The 19,439-nt window shown below is 41.9% G+C and overlaps 1 protein-coding gene and 1 pseudogene across 7 annotated transcripts in view; one reads left to right on the top strand and one right to left on the bottom strand.

The window, feature by feature from the left end:
• Osbpl9 (oxysterol binding protein like 9) overlaps window positions 1-19,439 on the bottom strand; it is a 139,489-nt gene that overhangs the window by 20,650 nt on the left and 99,400 nt on the right. For 2 of the 7 annotated variants that reach the window (XM_057783508.1, XM_057783507.1), the window contains 4 exons: window positions 13,741-13,779; window positions 10,057-10,147; window positions 8,793-8,897; window positions 5,539-5,698 (listed from right to left, as the gene is read on the bottom strand). In XM_057783508.1, coding sequence (XP_057639491.1) covers window positions 5,539-5,698; window positions 8,793-8,897; window positions 10,057-10,147; window positions 13,741-13,779 — 395 coding nt within the window. Of the gene's footprint in view, window positions 1-5,538; window positions 5,699-8,786; window positions 8,898-10,056; window positions 10,148-13,740; window positions 13,780-19,439 lie in introns of all 7 variants that reach the window. The other 5 variants (XM_057783506.1, XM_057783512.1, XM_057783511.1 and 2 more) reach the window with 3 other exon arrangements.
• LOC130883318 (rho-related GTP-binding protein RhoG-like) lies at window positions 18,105-18,746 on the top strand (annotated as a pseudogene).

Here is a 19,439-nt window from a genome sequence, read left to right as displayed (position 1 = left end):
TAATATGAAGCCTTAGTCTTTAAACTATATAGGTATTAAGAATTATAGGTCAATAGTCATCCATGATTGTCATCTTATAGTTAGAATAATCAGGTTCTATAGATGCATAGAGACTGTATTCTGCATAGATAGGTAACCTTCAACCACTTCAAAGAACTGTAGAAAATGGCATGTAAATAACTTAGGATTCTGCTGACGTTGAGACACAATTGCTCCTGGCAGCACCGATCTATTCCTGAGAGAATGTTGGGCACCAAACACACTCCACTTGAAGCTTGTTTTCTTCTTGGCAAAACTGGCCTTTAGGCAAAGAACTGCCCCTGCCTCAACCACTGACAAAGTGCACAGTGTCCAGAATGGATAAACAGAATACAAGCAAAAAGACTGCCAAAACTTGCCAAGACAGGGTAAGATGGTTTTGAAAATTTTCCTGCCTCTGAAAATGGTCAGTCACTCTAGGCCTTAGGCAAAGTTGGTTGCCCCAACACTGCAAATGAGACTTTGGGTGATTGCCCAGGTAGTGAATTGTCTCTGTCATTTCTTGCATCTTTTGGAAGTTGCTCAATTGCACTTCCTGTTTACTTAAGTAATATTATCTCCCTTATCAAGTCTTTGATGGGGTTGAAGACTAAAGAGCTGTAGTCACTTTCCTCTCATGACTTAGTCAAACCATTTCTAATATAAGACTTAGACTCCTTAGGATAGGATAACTATTAAAACATTTAGCATATGTTTCTTGCTTAATGTTGTTCATGCTGGTTGTAATTCTAATTTTTATACTTGATATTTGTTCTTATTATATATAGTTTTATATTAGGCTTAGAACTCTCTTATTTAGACAAAAGTGGGAGGTGCTGTGGGAACTCCTTCAGCCAATAGCCTTTAAGATATTGGCCCACTTTGGGTGTGGTCTCAGGTACTATATATGCAGACAAAAAGCATGCGCAGGCCCTTTGGCTGCTGGATTCGGTTCCAGTTCCCAGAGCATGTAGAGGACTAAGGATCACTACTCTTTCTGTGAGTTTACCTCTAATAAATAAACCTTTATTATACTCCATCCTAGGCTAGTGTAGAAATCATTCATACTGAAACATATTATATCTACCTAAAATTACACACTAAGTATACATGTATACATATGTGTATAGTTTAAGTGAAGTTATGATAGTCACCTAGGATGATAATGCTCCCCCAAGAGCCTAGACTAACACAATCCCCAAGTAAGAGACATGGGAGCCGTTTGAGTTGGTCAGGAGAGCCCAAGCAAATCCCAAACATCATAGGCTACTACTATTGCCATTCCAGAATTTGAAAAAGCCCCTATTGCTGAAAACACAGGACTTGGAGATACTGAGCTGGATCTGACCCAGAAGGCTCCTCCGGGACTAGCCTTGGAGTACAAGAGATGATACACAATCTATAGTCCTACCCAGCTGTGAAGTCTCATGGTAACCAACAGCTGTTTGACTGGACTTAACACCCACCCAATAGAGGAAATGTCTAATATTGTAAATCCAGTTAACTCCCCGTGGCCAGTGAGGCCATGGGACCTACAGGAGAACCTACTACAGCTACTTTCCAACTTTCCCTCTAACTATCCTCTCTAACTGCAGTCTAAATACATATCCTTACAATGGGCAAATGCAGCTCCCATCTCACACCAAAAGCTTCATTTTCTAGCAGAGAACATAACAAAGTCAAAATGCAGACAGAGAGCAACTGACCTTGAGATACCCAGCCCCAATTGATACACCTACCACACAAACGCCACACTCAAGACTCAGGGAATATTAAGGGAGTTGTAATGGTGATGGAAAGATTTTAAGAGCCAGAGGACCAGGATGTGTGCTGCAAAATTTTATCTTCTCTATATAACAGGGAAGACACACCCATAATATCTCAACAATATGGCTACCTAACAAGATTCAACAGTGACAATGCCAGTTGATGTGGATGGAGGAACTCTCGCCCCTAGTCAAAGAGATACAAGTAATTAACAATGACTGAGAGAGGGAGATTCAAGTCTTCTCCAGGGAGCGCCCCTAATTAGTTATCCAATACCAAGGTCAGCCTTAAGGACATACACACACAAGCAATACTAATGGACTCAGCTGGTTGTATTTATATACTTATTCATATATATGAATATATACACATGTAGAGTATGTATGTAACAATATTAAAGAAAAAGGTCATGAATTTGAGGTGGGAGAAATGAATTAAAAATAGTAAACATGAAAAACTTGGAAAGCTAAGGGGGAGGGATTAGAAGAGACAGAGCAAGAGAGAGAAAGAGAACCTAACTCTTGTTCATCTGGCCTTCACCCCTTCCTCCCCCAACTCACACGCCAGGTGTTAATCTAGACAATATTTAATTTACTTCCTCAAATTTAGAAGTCAAATTCCCCTCATTAAAATGAACTTCACAAGCTACCAGTTGTTTTCCTGACAACTGTTGGTTTTGAGTCATTATTACAGATGAATTCCAGTTTTTAATTCACGTACATAAGAGTCCTACACATATTCTAACTGAAAGAACTCTCAATGACTAACTGAAACGTGCAGTTCACATATAATCAGTCTCTTAAATTTACACAAAGTAAAACTCAACCTACAATAATTGTACCAACTTCAAAGAAAGCAGGAAAAGCAGGAAGAAATGTTTAGCAAAAATAAAGCTAACTGTGCCTCTGACAAGCAGAAGTAATGTGAAAGCAAAGTCTGTGTTTTCTAAGAGAGCAGTTATGCTAAGCTCAGCACACCTGACTTACACTGTTCTCATCTAAACATTCACAATGACTCCTCCACACTGAGCTTATTATTAGCCCCATTTCACCAATGAGGAAACTGAGGAGTACACAGGATAAGTAAGTTGACCAAGGGCACTCAACAGAACAGATTCAGAAGGCAATGTATCAGAGATTCTAGAATTCAGGCATCTGAACCATAGCAACCTACCTGTACAGAGGTTGATAAGTCTGTTATTTAATTAGCTAACACCTGTCAAACTTTTTCTGTACAATGTTTTTCAACTAATGGAGGAAAACAAGGCAAATGTTTTCTAATGAAAAACCTATCAGAGGGCCTGCCAACCTTCCTACTCAGTATCTTCACTCCAGCACTGGCCGTTCCCAGGGACCACCACAGAGCAGGTCACTTCAACTTCTTAAGTCTACTACCAGTTTTTGTCTTCTCTTTCTATAGGCAGTAAGCACCATCCTCCAACACTACACAATCTGAGGCACCCATCCACAAAATGCAGACCTGGCCAGAAACTGCAGACACTCAGAGGACAATGTTCAAAATTCCTAAAAGCTTACCAAACAAAACCATGTGCCTTGCACTTCAGTTGCACCGAGCTACTACAAACAAATCAAGCCCTTATATTCATGCCTTTGGGGAGGGGCACAAAAGATATTATAGCAGTTTTATTTCTAACAACTAAAATCTGTTAACAGCTTGGCAGCCTATCAATAAATGAACAAAATAGTGTAGTATATACTCCTACAACAGAAAAATGCCCAGCAATAAAAAGGAATATGCTAGTGATATAGTAATACAGGGATAACATGAAGGAACTTCAAAATAAAATGCTGTGTGAAAGAAGGCAAAAGTGCTCACTGTATGACCCACTAATACAACATCCTTTTTGCTCTTTTTGTTGTTGGTACTGCTTCCTGCCCCACCCCAGTGCTGGGTTTAACACACGTTAGGCAGGCACCACTCAATTATACCTCAACCCTGCAACATTCTTTTTTTTTAGGTTTTATTTTTTATTATTATTTTTATTGAGTTCTATATTTTTCTCTGCTCCCCTCCCCTTGAACCCTCTTCTCAGGGTCCCCATGCTCCCAATTTACTCAGGAAATCTTGTCTTTTTCTAATGTTAAGTCTTAGTCTCTAGATGATCAGTACGTATAGGAGAAATGTACACTTCTGTCTATAGGAGATGCAAATATTTTTACCGGTTTGTCATCACCTTTTCAAACGTTACGCTGTTCTTCCTTCAGTTGCAGCTTACTGCCTATCTTCAGTTGCAGCTCATGTTTCTTCTACACCTCCAGGCTGCATTCCACCAGGGTAATGACGTCACTCGGGTGGTGCTGTTTCAGATTCCCTATGATACTTAAATGTCCCCTCTGAAACAAAGCCAACCACCAGCAGTGATTCCTGTCTGTTGAATGCTCCACAGCACTGCTAATGGAGTAACCAAAGACGAGGGCCACTTTGTCCATGTCATCATGACCTGACTTGCAGAGCCTATCCATTAATGCTGCAAATTCTATCACAGACACCTCAGACACTCTGGGCAATGGTGAGTGCAGGCTCCTCTCCTCAGGGCTTTTAAACATCAACAGGAAAGAAGCAGTGCTGCTGGCTGCTTCCAGGACTGCTTGTCAGTTTGCTAGATACAGGTCCCCCTGTGAGGAAAGCCAGCTCACCTCCGCAACTCTAACAGGGTTCCATTTGTCCATTTCTTCCTATTCCCAGGCCCATTTCCACTCTCTCTACCTAACCTCATCACACCTTAGAATCACATTCTCTCTCTCCTCTGGAAACCCTCCCCTAGCCCAAGACCTCAAAATGCCCCATGGCTTTCTATGCATAACTGCATGCTATCCTGGAAACATCTGTGTATGTATATGTGCTTGTGTGTGTTTATCTACCCCGCATGCAGGAGAGCACTGGATTCTCTAGAACTGAAGTTACAGGCAGATAAAAGCTGCCATGTGGGTGCTGGGAATCAATCCTGGGTTCTATGGAAGAACAGCCAGTGCTCTTAACTTCTAAGCTATCTCTCCAGTCCTGTTTCTAAATTCTTACGTTGAAACTTGAATTGCCAATGTGACAGTATTAAGAGGTTCAGATTTTGAGTAGCAATCAGGTCATGAGGTAATAATTTGTACTGGATTAGAAGCCCTAGAGAGCTGCCTTGCTTTCCACCATAACAAGAACACTACTAGAAGGTGTGACCTGTGAACCAGAAAGCAAGCCTCCACCACAAACAAATATGCCAGCCCCTAGATTTTGGACTGAAATGTGAGAAATAAAATTCTATTATTTATAAGCTTCCATTTTATAATCATTCAAATAAATAACCCCACGTATCATGGAATATATATATATACATATATATATATACACAAAGTTATTTCTATCATTCCACCACCCAGTAAAATCCCTGCTTTAGTTGTTAAATGTCCCACTCTAATACAAGCACATGTGATAGTGACTCCTCTTTCCTAATACCTTATAGCTTACTCAGTTCTCACTGGATCCTCCTCCTGAAGACAGTGCCACTAAAGGAATATACAGAGCTGACATGACATTACTAGCACGTTTCATAGTTGATGTCATTTATTCAGTTTGTTTTACTAAGTCAGGAGTACAAGTCAAAACGTATTGCGCAATAAGCCTGCGAAAAGCAAGCAGCCCTCTCACAGACTGAACAAGGCAAGTGTCACTAAGAGCAGTCTAAAGACCACATTGTTTAGAAAGCAGGACCCATTTGAATGCATACATTACTCACATACTTACTCTATTAAGCGCTTTGGGGATGACCCACTTTGATGGAATTCATCAGCATCATAGAACTCATCTTCACTGCTAGAGTAAGAGAACTCTGGGACTGTATTTGGAGACAAGTTGACATGGCTGGGAGGAGTTAGACTGCTGCTAGGTGGTGAATTCCCACTGCCTAGGAGTCAAAAGTTTTCAATTAGGGAAAAAGATGGCAATTGGGGAGATGGGCCCACAACAGACCTTTCTAAAGTCAATACCGAGTTTAGTTAAATTGATAAAATTCTCTCTATTACTCTTTTATTCAACACTTAAACAATGACAATAAGAAGGCAACTTGTACTACAAGATGGGGTACAGTCTTTTTATTCTTTTTATGGTACTGAAGACTGATCCCAAGGGTTCATACATACTAGGAAAACTCTTCCTGCTGAGCAATAACATCCCCCAGACTGGATATGGCCTTTTAAACAAATGGAAAAAAATTCCATACCTCCACTCTGTAATTCAAGATTAACTTGTATTCTGTGTTGGAAAGGGGTTCTTTTAATTGTACACGTGCTGGTGTTTGGCATCTCACAAGAGACACCAGCACCAGTGGGAGCCAAGGATCTTTCTACTACAGACTCAGATACTAACGTCTATGGAAATGCAAGACGAAGCCTACACGACTGCTCAGGGTGCCACACTCACATTTATTCTTCATGGCACTCATCTTAGTAAATATAAACATTCCCATGAAGCCCAGACTCTTCTGCCTAAACCTAAGTCAGGTGCCTATGGCTCGGAGCAGAGGTAAAACAGCTACTAAGGGAAGGATGGAGAAAAGGAAGACGAGAGGAGCATCTTTCTAGTGATGGAGTCTAACTACAGAATCCACAACTATGGAGAGCCCTCGCGGGGAAAGTCTAATCTCTGAAGTGACTGGTACATTGTTCAGTAATAAAGCAAGAACAAGCAAACACCAGTGTACTGAGACTAATTCACTCAATGTCTGACAGCTGTCAGGCTATTTGTGGCTAATCTATTGTAGATGCCTGGTGGAAACTGAAGTTCAGTTACTGCTACTACTGCCAATCAAAAGCCAAGGAACCCAGGCATGACGGTGCAAGCCTTTGATCCCAGCACTTTGGAGACAGAGGCAGATCTCTGTAATTCAAGGCCAGCTTGGTTCTATCTAGTTAGTTACCGGTCAGCCAAGGCCATGCAGAGAGATCCTGCCAAAAACAATGAACAAGGAAACAAAGACAGCAGTGACGGAAGCAAATGAAGACCTATCCCCAGACTTTTAGCCTGTTCTTGTAACTTGGTTCAGTTAACAAACAAACCAACTAGTTCACAAAGATTCCTTTTCGATAAAACAGCTTGTTCTCTAAAGTAAAACTTATTGCAGACATTCCAAAAGTAACTCTCCTTATCAAATAATTAAATTCTCTCTGTTCCTCAATAGCAAAACTAAGGGACCGAAGAAACTCTCACTGGAACAGGAAAAGTAGACCACGAAACAAACAAACAAAAATTAACGACAAAGACTCTGGTGACCACATAACAGAAAACATAGGAAAATGAGTTGGAATGGGACTACAAGCTCAAGGACTAAGATTTCAACACGATCTCTCATTAAAGGATGTATTTTTTCTCCATGCCAGAAAAGGAAGAAAAGAGATGGAAAAAATAGGGAAATTAGGAGACAATCACACAGAAATCATATGCTAACTTAATTTTTATTGCCCTTAAATATATCTCCAAAGTGTTAGGATACTCTGAAGTATCTTCTTCAGAAATAGTTCTCAGAAGATAACCCTCACCCTCTGAAAATAACATATTAAAATTAGTTGGCATACAGAAATGTTTGTCACATTTTCATTGACTAACCAGTTTTATGTATTTCCAAGTAGAGAAATTTTCAACCATTTACAATCTGAACATATATCATACAAAACAAAAAAAATAAGAAAAGCTCATGGGCTTTTTCTGTTTGTTTTCTTTTTGGTTTTGTGAAACAGAACGTCTTACTATGGCAGCCCTGGCTAGCCTGTAATTCATTATACAGGTCAGGATGGCCTCAAGCCTGCGGTGTCCCCTGATCCAGCTTCTCAATGCTGGCATGACACCCGTGTATCACTACACTACACTCAGCTACGGATTCCGCTTTTAAGCTAAGATATGACATAGTCCATGAAATACAGGAGTCAAAAAACCTTAGCCTCAATGAAATTGTTTATTGGCATTTCCCAAGTAAAGGAACTATTGTTGGCTCATTTTTTTCTTTTGAAATTCAGAAGGTATTAATCTTGTTAAATATGAAAGGTCCAAGTACAGCACCACTCATTGCCCCCAAATTTAATATGGGCTAAAGTCACATGATAATTTTTCACTGTTAACACAGAAAAGTTCTACCAAGAAAGTGTCTGTGGAGTGACAAGAGATGCCAAGACCCCACCTGCTCACCAGAACTTACAGTTTTTAAATCTCCTGGTTGAACAGAGTCAAAAGTAGTAACTGTACTTCCCTGAGTCTGATTCTACAGGTAACACAATGCAAACTTAATTTTAAAGGAAGAAATAAATCTAATATCTAACATGGGTGTAGCATATCAGAGAAAGAGGAAAGACCTTTATAAATAAATAAAATATAAAATAACATAGTTAACGATATAAAACTGACAAGAATGGGACTAATAAATGTTTCCTAAAAGGTGAATCACTGATGCATCGCCCTACAAAGAAATTACTAGAATCACATAATCATCAGTGGGCAAACCGGTAACAACCACCCAGGTGGCTACAAGAACGTTGCTGAGCCATGTAAACACAGGAAACTCAATCATCTCTGTTAAGAGAGCCAGGCACAGGAACACACGACCTCACTGAGTTAGAACAGAGGAAGAACAAACTGCACACAAGAGGTGCAGCAGCACCAACAAGGCCTTGGGCTCCAGTCTGCACTTACATACTACCAGATGCTTTTCCATGAGAAAACATCCAAGTCTAAAGTGAGCAATTTGTTGCTGTTGTTGTTTTTTTAATATTCAATCAGGAGCCCTAAGTAAAGGGTACACAAAGAAAGCCCTGCACTAAAAAGTTAAAATTATAATTACTAGTGCTCTTGGATCAATCACAAAGTTACCCAATTCGAGAAGGAACTTTAATTAAAAACTATTGTTAGTGCTAGTAGCTGTTACATTTCTTCATCCTTTTCCCCACTAGAAGTCAAACACAATCCCACATTAATGGAAAGTCACAAAAAATAAAGGTCACACAAACCTGTACCTGTGCTATTTGGTGTTGGAGTCTGATGAGGTCCCAAGGTAGCTAACACAGGTCCAACAGGTAAGGAAGATGGACGCTGCTCTGACTTACACAACTGAGCAGGTTCTAGATTTGAATATGTGAAATAAGTTAGAAATGCAATTGTTTGGAATATAAAACTCCTAGATCTGGATTTTTCTATACTGAGTCAAATTCAAGCTATTTCTCTTTATGATCTCTGAGCCCCTCATAGTAACTGACACTCTCGGCACCAGTACAGGCGGTCAGAGTGGCCAACCCCAGCACAACTGCTCTGTCAAACCTAAGGCTCCTGACAGCAGTGTGCACCTGACACCCAACCCCTGTAGGATCGGACTCAGGGCCCACTCTCCCTCGTTAGTGCTCAGTGATGTAAGTTCATCCTAGAGCAGTCCATAAAAGACTTCATCTGGTCTCTTTATACAGTGTAGTCTGTGGTCTTACTAAGTCACTGCGAGAACACACAACTCTATGGTGCAACAAATGGATTTTTTTTTTTTTTTTTTTTTGGTTTTCCGAGACAGGGTTTCTCTGTGGCTTTGGAGCCTGTCCTGGAACTAGCTCTTGTAGACCAGGCTGGTCTCGAACTCACAGAGATCCGCCTGCCTCTGCCTCCCAAGTGCTGGGATTAAAGGCGTGCGCCACCACCGCCCGGCTAACAAATGGATTTTTGAGAAAAGAGTTCATTATTAGCTCAGGCTAGCCTCAACTCTTGGGGATCCTCCTGCCTGAGTGCTAAGATACAGGTATGAGTCACCATACCTAGCTTCTGTTAATTCTATTTCTTTAAATAGTATTAACTAGTCTCCTCTCAGATAGTAGGGCCTCTTATATACAATTTATATATATTCCCTCTCATTAATGTCTACTGTGGTAAAATATTTATATTGTTCAGAATGATAAGAATACCCCACATTTGCATATTGCTGGGTTACACTAACTAGATCAGGAGTCTCCCACTGTCTACAAATGCTGAGTCATGGACCAGTCCTATCAGCAAGGCGACACCTTCACTGCTGTGCTGTCCTCCTCTCACAACCAAAGCTCCTTCCATTGACCCCAGATATTGTCTTCTCTTCCCAGCTCATTTTCAGCTGTAGTATGTGATGGCTATTAGTTTTTAAATATATAGAAAATCTGAGAGTACTGCGATTAACAAATTAATTTTTTCATATCTACTACTCTGTGAAACAAATTAATTTTTTCATATCTACTACTCTGTGAAACATGGTTCCAAATACTGTACCTGGAGGTAAGACAGTCTGGGAAGGCATTGTGCTGATCACAGGTTCCAAGGGACTAGGTTGGTATATTGCATCTACAGGATTAATAGTACTCTGAGATAAGAAACACAGCAGAGTTATTTTTAATTAAATGTTGTTCTCATGCTGCCCCCCAAACAATAATATGCCACATTTCTAACAGCAAAATCCACAGGATAGGATATAGGTAACACAAAGGGAAGTGTGTCTTTTTCATACAGAGGTGTAAGAGTTCCTCCCAGTGAAGCATAGAGAGGAGGAAGAATGAGTGAGTCACTGTCATCGAAGAAGCTAAGTGGGAAACCTGCAGGGCAAGAAAGCAAACACCAGCTCAGTTCCACTGAGTGCTCCGCACCCTTACCTCACCACAGCACTGCCCATTATAACATGACACCAGTCACGAGATAACCGCTGGGACCCCATCTCCCGCGCAGCTGTATGCCACGCAGCGGAGGCGTCTCACTGCACTCCCACAATGGGGGCCTTGGACAGAGCATGGGAAGAAGCCTTCCTTGAGGACTTTTTTTGGGGGTTGGGTGCCCAAACATGTAGTGACCATGTAGGGTAAGGACAAAAATCTAGACTTCTCTGATTCCAAATCAAGAAGTTAATTCTGACAGCATGATGCACTTTAACCCAAGCCCCACAGCGTGCTCACTTTGTTCTTTGTTTGGTTTTGTAGCCCAGGCTGTCCTGGAATTCACTATGTGGACCAGGCTGGCTTCTAACTCGCAGAGATCCACCTGCCTCTGTCTTCTGAGTGCTGGGATTAAAGGTGTGCGCCACTACTGCCCAGACTCACTTTGTGTTTTTAAAGAGGGAGGTAGTCTGAGTAAATTTAATTTGATAATTAATTAAAAGGACAGATTTTGAGATAGGGTATTATTCTGTGGTCCAGGATAGCCTGGAACTCAGCATGTAGGCCAGGTTGGCCTCAAACTTTTATCTTCCTGCCTCAGCTTCCATCATGCTATGAGTACAGAGGTTTGCTACCATGCCTGGTTTGTTTAAATAATATTTGTGCAAATGTATCTATAAAACTTTAAAAACCACTTAGCAACAAAAACTGAGATAATGGTAGAGTTTTTTTTAAAGTATTATCATTTAATGTCTAAATTGTTTGTCATGCTATCAAAACCCTTCTCTATTTTAAAAAGTATTCAATCTCATTTTCTTAAATGAAATAATTTGAACATAAGAATTCTGATTCTAGTTAGCACAGATATTAACTGAAAAAGCAAAGGACACCTACAGATGACACCACGATAATCTCAAATAATCAAATATTTAGCAAAGGGAAGTAGACAATGTACTGAAACTGAGACCTGAAATTTTAATTCCTTGAAGTACTTAAGCCTCTCATTCTCTCTGGGTTCAGTTTCCCACAGTGAGTAAAATGGAAGAAGAGCCTGGATTATATAGCCTCAATGTAGTAGGACTCAACATGTGGGTCACAATCCCTGTAACAAACCTCTATCTCTAAAAATATTTAATTACAATTCGTAACAGTAGCAAAATTACAATTGTGAAGTAACAAAAATAATTTTATGGTTGGGGTCACCACAGCACAGGAACTGTATTAAAGGGTTGAAGCATCAGGAAGGCTGAGAACCACTGCTCTAATGGCTTTCTGATTATTACTCTGACAAGCCTTTGAGGCTGCTCTGGAAAAAAAACTGCTTGTCTCTCGTGCTCTTCTCTGAGGACTCCAAGCTGCAGCTGAGTGGTGGAGGCTCACCGAACATGATAAGGCCCTGGGCTTGATCCCCAGGACTGTAAAACAAAACCAAACAAAGGCAAAGTCCCCTTCACTAATACTTTGATCCACATGAATGAAAACACACTATTTCCCACTGAAGAGTCTAAGAAATAACTAGCACGCAGAAGCCAAGCCCCAGGCCAGGAGAGGACAGTGAGCTGCAGGACTACTGCACAGCCCGAGCACTGGCTCTCAGTCTGTATCATGGCTTCCTAGCTTCAAAATGAAACTTTTATACAAAAAGACTCAAGATTGTTTTCTACAAGATTAATCTTTCTACATATGAATCTTCCCAATGTTCTTAAAATTGCAAAGGATTAAACATGTGTGGTATGCTTTCTAAAACCCTGTCTATTTTTACACACAATGAATTGATCTTTGAAGGGAAAAGAGATTAAAAACAACCAACCCTTGCATCTGTAAAGGGTCTTCTTGGAGACCATGCACATAGCCCTGCCCACAAGGCCGACCACACTGCACTGTGCTGATGCCATGCACCAGGGCTTACACCTTGAATACAACTAAAAATCCCAATATATTTATTTATATTTTAAAAGTGATTCCTTTATCTACTGTCTAAAGAAGATTTTAAAAACCTATAGATAATGAACAAAACAGATGTAAAGACCACAAGCTCTGTCCTCCCAGGCACCATGAGGAGATTGTCAAGGGTCTACCATGTCATCTCCAGGCCTTAGACAAACTGGCACTCAATATTAGGGTAAAGAAGCTGCTTATTGTTTCAAGTATAGTCTCTGTTTCTCTTGAGATAAGGTCTCGTGTAGCTCAGGATGGCCTCAAACTCCCTATGTAGCTGAGGGTTAATTCCTAACCTTTCTGTCTTCACTTCCTGAGTGCTAGGATTATAGGTGTCACCATTCCATCTGGTTGATGTGTTGGGAGGAGGGAATATGGTCAAACTCAAGGCTTCACATGCTAAGCAAGAACTCTCAGCTAAGATACATTGACAGCTCTACATTAGCAATAGTCAACAGAAGTCACTAAAACTATAAAACTACTGATCTTTGTGTGTATGTACGAGGATGCCTATGTGTGCACACATGTGTGCCTGTGCGCAGAAGCCAGAGGTCAACAATGGTTGCCTTCTTCTAGCACTCTCTACCATATTTTTTGAGACAGGACCTACAGGTCTCTCCTGTACCCCCAGTGCTATGACCATGGAGGCATGCCACCATGCCTGGTCTTTATGTGGGTACAGTGGATGCAAACTCTGGTCCTTGTGGTCTCATGGCAGGCACTTAATCCACTGAGCCATCTACCCAGCCCTCAAGCTTCAAATCATTAAAATCTTTTATTACCAGCTAAGAAATATAGCCATAATTTTCTTCTTATTTATAAATAAAATGTTAAGAGTAATAGAACAGTAAAAGCTAAGGAAGAATAAGAAAATAACTACAAAGAATCCATGTTTATTTGTTCTACCAAGAATACATTATGCAACACAGTACTACTGACAAATGCATATAAAATCTAAAAAGCAAACAAGAGGAACATATAGATATACATATATATTTTTAGTAGATGAAGGTATGTTTCAATACTGCACACTCTCCGTCTGCTTCAATTTGAGAAAAAAGTCGGGTCAGGAAAGCAGTTTGGTGAGCGATACCTGTGAAAGCTGATTGACCTTCAAGCTGACACATGCAAAGTGATTCAGTCACAGAACCAAGACTTAGAACAATTTTAAGACTGCCATTTTCCCTCCAAATGATTGTTGAAAGATGGTCAACTTTAGGAGCTCAAGAAAAATCGCAAGAGTTAAACAAAAAGCAGTGAGCAGGTGAAGAGAGGAGTCTATGCTGAAAGTGAACGGAAATTTAGGCTTCTCCTGACATGACTGGTTATCACGCGCTGCGAGAGCAAAGGACAGAGACCACATCAGACTTACTATAATTCCATCTGCGTGCTGCTCCGCATTACTCTGGTCCTTAGGGAAAAACGTTAAAGACATTAACTTCACTCTTACATTTAAGTAATGCCTTGTGTACTTTTCCTAATAAGAAGGCTTCTTTTACTAGGTAAGGAAGTTAGAAATTACTTCTCTGCTTTCACTGAGACTTTTCATCTCATGTGGTACTCATTCCTAACCAGACACAGTTCTATCACTGGCAACACAACCAATAAGAAAATAACATAACAGTTATCTCTACAGAGGCACTGACTGGCGCTCAGCATGTATCCTACCAAAGTTTACTGACATTCATAGCAACAATTAAAAGCAGATATGTTGATATAAGGGCAGAGACCCTCAAAATTTCTAAGTTTCAACTTTACAATAAGTTATGCCAACTCCTCACAATCCCTAAACTTCTACTGCAGTTGACGGGCACGACCCATGTCTGAACCATGATCTGAAAAACCTAGGATGGTCATTCTTTCACCTATCTGGTTATGACTTCAGAATTACACCAATACTTTCCTAGAGATCTATTCTAATTTTCATTTCAGTAAACTTAACAGCTGTATCCACAGAGTGATGATGTAATATCTAACACTGCCTGGTAAGTATTGTATGTACATTCACTTATTCCATCAATAACCCTGTAACAGGTGCTTTTTTCTTTTTTGTTTTCTTTTGTTTTTGCCTGCTTGTTTGGCTGAACTCAAGAGGATGACCTGAGCTCTTGATCTCCTTGTCTCCAGTTACAGGCTTACACCACCGCACCTGGTTTACATGGGGCTGGGGATGGAAGCCAGGATTCTGCGCATGCTGGCAGACACTTTACTAACTGAACTGCATCCCATGCCCACAGGCAGCATTACTGTCACCACTGGACTGTGGCAGACGTAAGCTCCCAATACAGGCAGCCTCCCTGCAGAGTTCACGCTCTTGGCTAACTACCATTTTGTCTTGTGTGCCTCAGGGGGTGAAGAAAGTGGTGGAAAGTTGGTGACACAAAAATCACAACTGCATGAGAAAGGACTTAAGACTTTGAATGGTGGACCCTGAACTCTTCTGCACCCTTCTTCCCACTTGCCTTCTAACAGGCTCTGTGCCCAACATGGGTGTGAAGATGAAGAATTAGTCTTCTGGGGTGCTTTCAGGCATAGACAGGCATGGGAAAGCATCTCCTGGTGAGTACCATCTAGAAAGTAATCAAAGATCTCTGGGAGAAAATACATACTCAGAAAAATCTGAGGAATCAAAAATCCTTTAGCCTGGCTGGGTGGTGGCAGAGGCAGGCGGATCTCTGTGAGTTCAAGACCAGCCTGGTCTACGAGAGCTACTTCCAGGACAGGCTCCAAAACCACAGAGAAACCCTGTCTCAAAAAAAAAAAAAAATCCTTTAGCCTGAACTGGCCATCTCCTGTGACCAGATCGGTGCCTGGCCCAACTGTCACCAGAGAGGTGTCATCCAGCAACTGGGGGAGAAGATGCAGACCCTCAGCCAGCACTGGTCGGAGAAGAGGAGAAAGGACTGTAGGGACCAGAGGGGTCAAAGGCACTACAAGAAAACTCACAGCATCATTCATATGGGCTCATAGGACTCATGGAGACTGAGCCAACGAGGCAGCCTACAGGGAACTGCCGTAGGTTCTCTCTATATATTAGAGTTGTGCAGCTTAGGAGGACTCCAAACAGTAGGAGCGGGGGCTATCTCTGTTACAGACTTTTAGGGCCCTACTCCTCACACTGGATCGTCTTGACCAGCCTTAATACAGGAGGAGATGCGAAGTCTAATTGCATCTTGATGTGCCACGTTTTGTTGATACTCTTTCTTATCAAAGAAACAAGGAGTGGATTAGGGGAGGGAACAGAGGTGGGATGGGAGAGGGAGGAGAGAGCAGGGACTGAGATGAGAGGAGGGAGGGGAAACTGAGGCTGGAATATAAAAATCACTGTATGATTGTTGTACTTTTAGAATACTTCAACCTCAGAAAGCCACATTTCTTGGGTTTCTTCATGTTCACTCACGTAAAATTGTACCTATTTCAGAGTTTTTATGAGGATAAAATGAGAAAACATAGGAAAGTATTTAAGGGAGAAAAGTTAGATATAAAACTGAGTTTTTAAAAAATATTTATTTATTTATTATATATACAATATTCTGTCTGTGTGTATGCCTACAGGCCAGAAGAGGGACCAGTCCTCATTAGAAATGGTTGTGAACCACCATCTGGGTGCTGGAAATTGAACTCAGGACCTCTGAAAGAGCAGGCAATGCTCTTAACCACTGAGCCATCTCTCCAGCCCCCTAAAACTGAGTTTTTTAAATTAAAGGGAACTAATGCAGTGTCCTAGATAGAGTTGTCAACTTGACACTAACCTACGCACATCTGGGAAGAGAAGCCTCAATGGAATAAGTGTCTCCTTCAGACTGCCTGTGGACAAGACTGTAGGCATTTTCTTGATTAGTGATTGATGGGGAGAGAGGCAGCAGGCTGTTGGTGGTGCCACCCAGGCAGATGATCCTGGGAGTAGAAGAGAACAGCCTGAGCAAGCAATGGACAGCAAGCCAGTAGGCAGCATTCCTCTACGGTTTTTGCTTCAGTTCTGCCTCCAGGTGCCCTTCCTAACTTCTTCAGCAATGGAGTGTGACCTGAAAGTTGTAGGAAGAAACAAAGCCTTTTCTCCCCATGGTGCCTTTGGCCATGGTGTTTGTCACAGGAGTCAAACTGTAACTAGGACATGCAGGACCAAAGGAAGACATCAGAGACTCAGAATAAGATAAGGTAACAGCTACAGCCTTTGTTTTTTCCACTAGACACTTGGGGGACATTCCAAAACAGTGATGCAAAGAGAAGCCAGGTACACAAATAGTGTAGAAGAGTAATCCCACAGTAGCATAACCACAACCATCCTCTAGTATTATGCAGATAAAACATATAAATAAAATGCTAATGTATTAAACTGTCCTTTCTGGAAGCTTTCTGGAAGATTCAGTAGAAGGCAATCTTTGTTTGGTCTTTGTTTTAAACATAATGGTCAAATTATATCCGAAAATTTATCTATTAATATAGACCTTCAGAAATCTAGACATCAGCGTGTTCATCAGGAAGAATCTGAAGACTTGGCATCACTTTTTAAAGTGCATATGCAGAGAAGGGCTACTACAGCAGACCTGCGGCAGTTCCTCCGTCTCAAGTCCCGAATACAAAGAGTGGCTCACTAAACCTCTTGTGGAAACAGCATGGTCTACTGATGAGCCTCTAGTAGAAACCTGGGCACAGTGTCTCTAAGGAGCTTCCCTAATAAACAACATTTCTCACACTTGGTAATGGTTTGTGACTGCAGGAACTGGGCACATCATATAGGATTTCACTAGGGAGGACTTGAGTATGTGTCTGGTTTTCTGAGTGCTATTTCTGTGCTATTCTCTTTGCTGATCTTGGTTATGTAATTCTGTGACTGAATGCTGTGTCCTATCTGTCCTAGCCAGCCTAGCTGAGGTCTAGGAACTCTTGGCCCAGCACACACATTCTCTACAAAACTCCGAGAGTACTTTCCCCTTTATGTAAAAAATTGAGTTAACTACACACTTGAGATTCTAAAGTCAGTAATTCTGATACAGAAAAATTTTAAATATGGATCATTTAGAATTATGGAGAAAGAAAACTCAATTTTCCTGCTCAGTTTATAAACTTATGAAATTTTCTTTTCTTTCTTCTAGTTTCTAAACAGCAAACTGATTTTTCCCTAAGACTTTAAGAATATGAAATATAGGAGATCAAATGTGCCAAAATGGTCTGTTGTTAGGCAAATATCATATCCTCTCCAATGCTGAACCTATGTGGGCCTTTGTGACTATCCCCACTAAGAGCAAAAGTTATGCATGATTTCCAATATTGCAACCTGCCTGGCTTTCTTGGAAATGACTTCACTGTGTGGAGGCCGGGCAGCCACAAAGACACTAGAGAGGAATTGAACTCTTCTCCCCAACACCACCACCATGTAAGTAAGTCATCTTCAAAGTGAGTCCTCCGGACTGGAAAGATGGCTTAGCTTAAGAACACCTCCTACTCTTCCAGAGGACTCAGGTTCAGTTCCAAGCACTCAAAAGAACTCCAGTTTCAGAGGCTCTGGTGCTCTCTTCTGACCTCAGCGGGCTCGTGTATGCATATGGCTGGCGCGCACACACGCGCATACACACATACACACACACACACACACACACAGAGAGAGAGAGAGAGAGAGAGAGAGAGAGAGAGAGAGAGAGAAAGAGAAAGAGAGAGAGAGAGAGAGAGAGAGAGAGAGAGAGAGCGCCAGAAGAGGGAGGAGGCACTGCCTCCACTCCCGTAGCCTTATACACAATGCAGAGCATCAAGTGGGTAGTGGTGGGTGGTGGGGCTGTGGGCAAGACATGCCTTCTCATCTGCTACACCACTAATGCCTTCCCCAAGGAATACATCCCCACTGTGTTCAACAATTACAGCGCCCAGAGTGCAGTTGATGGGAGCACAGTGAACCTGAACACTGCGGGCCAGGAGGAATATGGCTGCTGCACACCCTTTCCTATCCTCAGACCAATGTCTTTGTCATCTGTTTCTCCATTGCCAGTTCACCCTACTATGAAAATGTGAGGCACAAGTGGCATCCAGAGATGTGTCACCATTGCCCCAATGTCCCTATCTTCCTGATGGGCACCAAGAAGGACCTGAGAGCCCAGCCTGATACCCTACGGCGCCTCAAGGAGCAGGGTCAAGCGCCCATCACACCACAGCAGGGCCAGGCACTGGCCAAGCAGATCCATGCTGTGCATTACCTTGAGTGCTCAAGTGCTGCAGCAGGAGGTGTTTGCAGAGGCTGTCGGGACAGTGCTCAACCCAACACCGGTAAAGTGTGGGCGGTCCTGCATCCTCTTGTGACTCTGGTATTCAACTTAGAGGCTACTCCTTGCCCCCTACCAGTTGTGCCTTGACGCCTTGCCTGCCCCCCAGCTGTGCCTTAAGGACTAATTCTGGCACCCCTTGCAGGGTACTCCCTGATTGCCTTTTATTCCTTAAGGAGGTACACAGGGAAAGGGGCTTTGGGCCCTGCCCCACTCTGCTTGGGAATACCAAGTATTCCATGAGTTCACCTAAGCCAGGTTGACCCTTCCAAGAGGCCAGCCCAGTGCCACCCTCCATTTCCTGCTACTGACCAGTTCATCCAGCTTTCCACAGAGTTGCTGCCTGTTGTGGTGCGTCCTCTCAGGTTAGGGGCTCTAACCTCTGCCTTTGCTCTTGGAGTAGGCTCTCCAAGATATCCCCCCCACAAAGGAAGAGCCACAGAACCCTGAGAAGAAAAATGCCCTAACCTGTCCCATGTGCCCAGACCTTATGTGTCTGCTGACTGACTCAGGCCCCATGCTCCTGGGGCCTTTCCTACCCCATCAGCATCAATAAAACCTCATGTCTCCATTGGAAAAAAATAAAAGAAAGAAAAGAAAAGAAAAGAAAAGAAAAGAAAAGAAAAGAAAAGAGGGTCCTCCAGCCCCCAGTGAAGTCAACACAACACAGAAATAAATGTATGAACAAGTGAGTAGAAGCTATTTTAAGACTCAGTTTTAAGGTGGTTTGTTACAGATTACTGGCATCAGTTTTAAGGTGGTTTGTTACAGATTACTGGCATCAGTTTTAAGGTGGTTTGTTACAGATTACTGGCAT

The sequence above is a fragment of the Chionomys nivalis genome, chromosome 11 (genome assembly GCF_950005125.1).
Source record: "Chionomys nivalis chromosome 11, mChiNiv1.1, whole genome shotgun sequence".
NCBI lineage: Eukaryota > Metazoa > Chordata > Mammalia > Rodentia > Cricetidae > Chionomys > Chionomys nivalis.
This window is presented reverse-complemented; position numbering and strand designations above follow the sequence as displayed.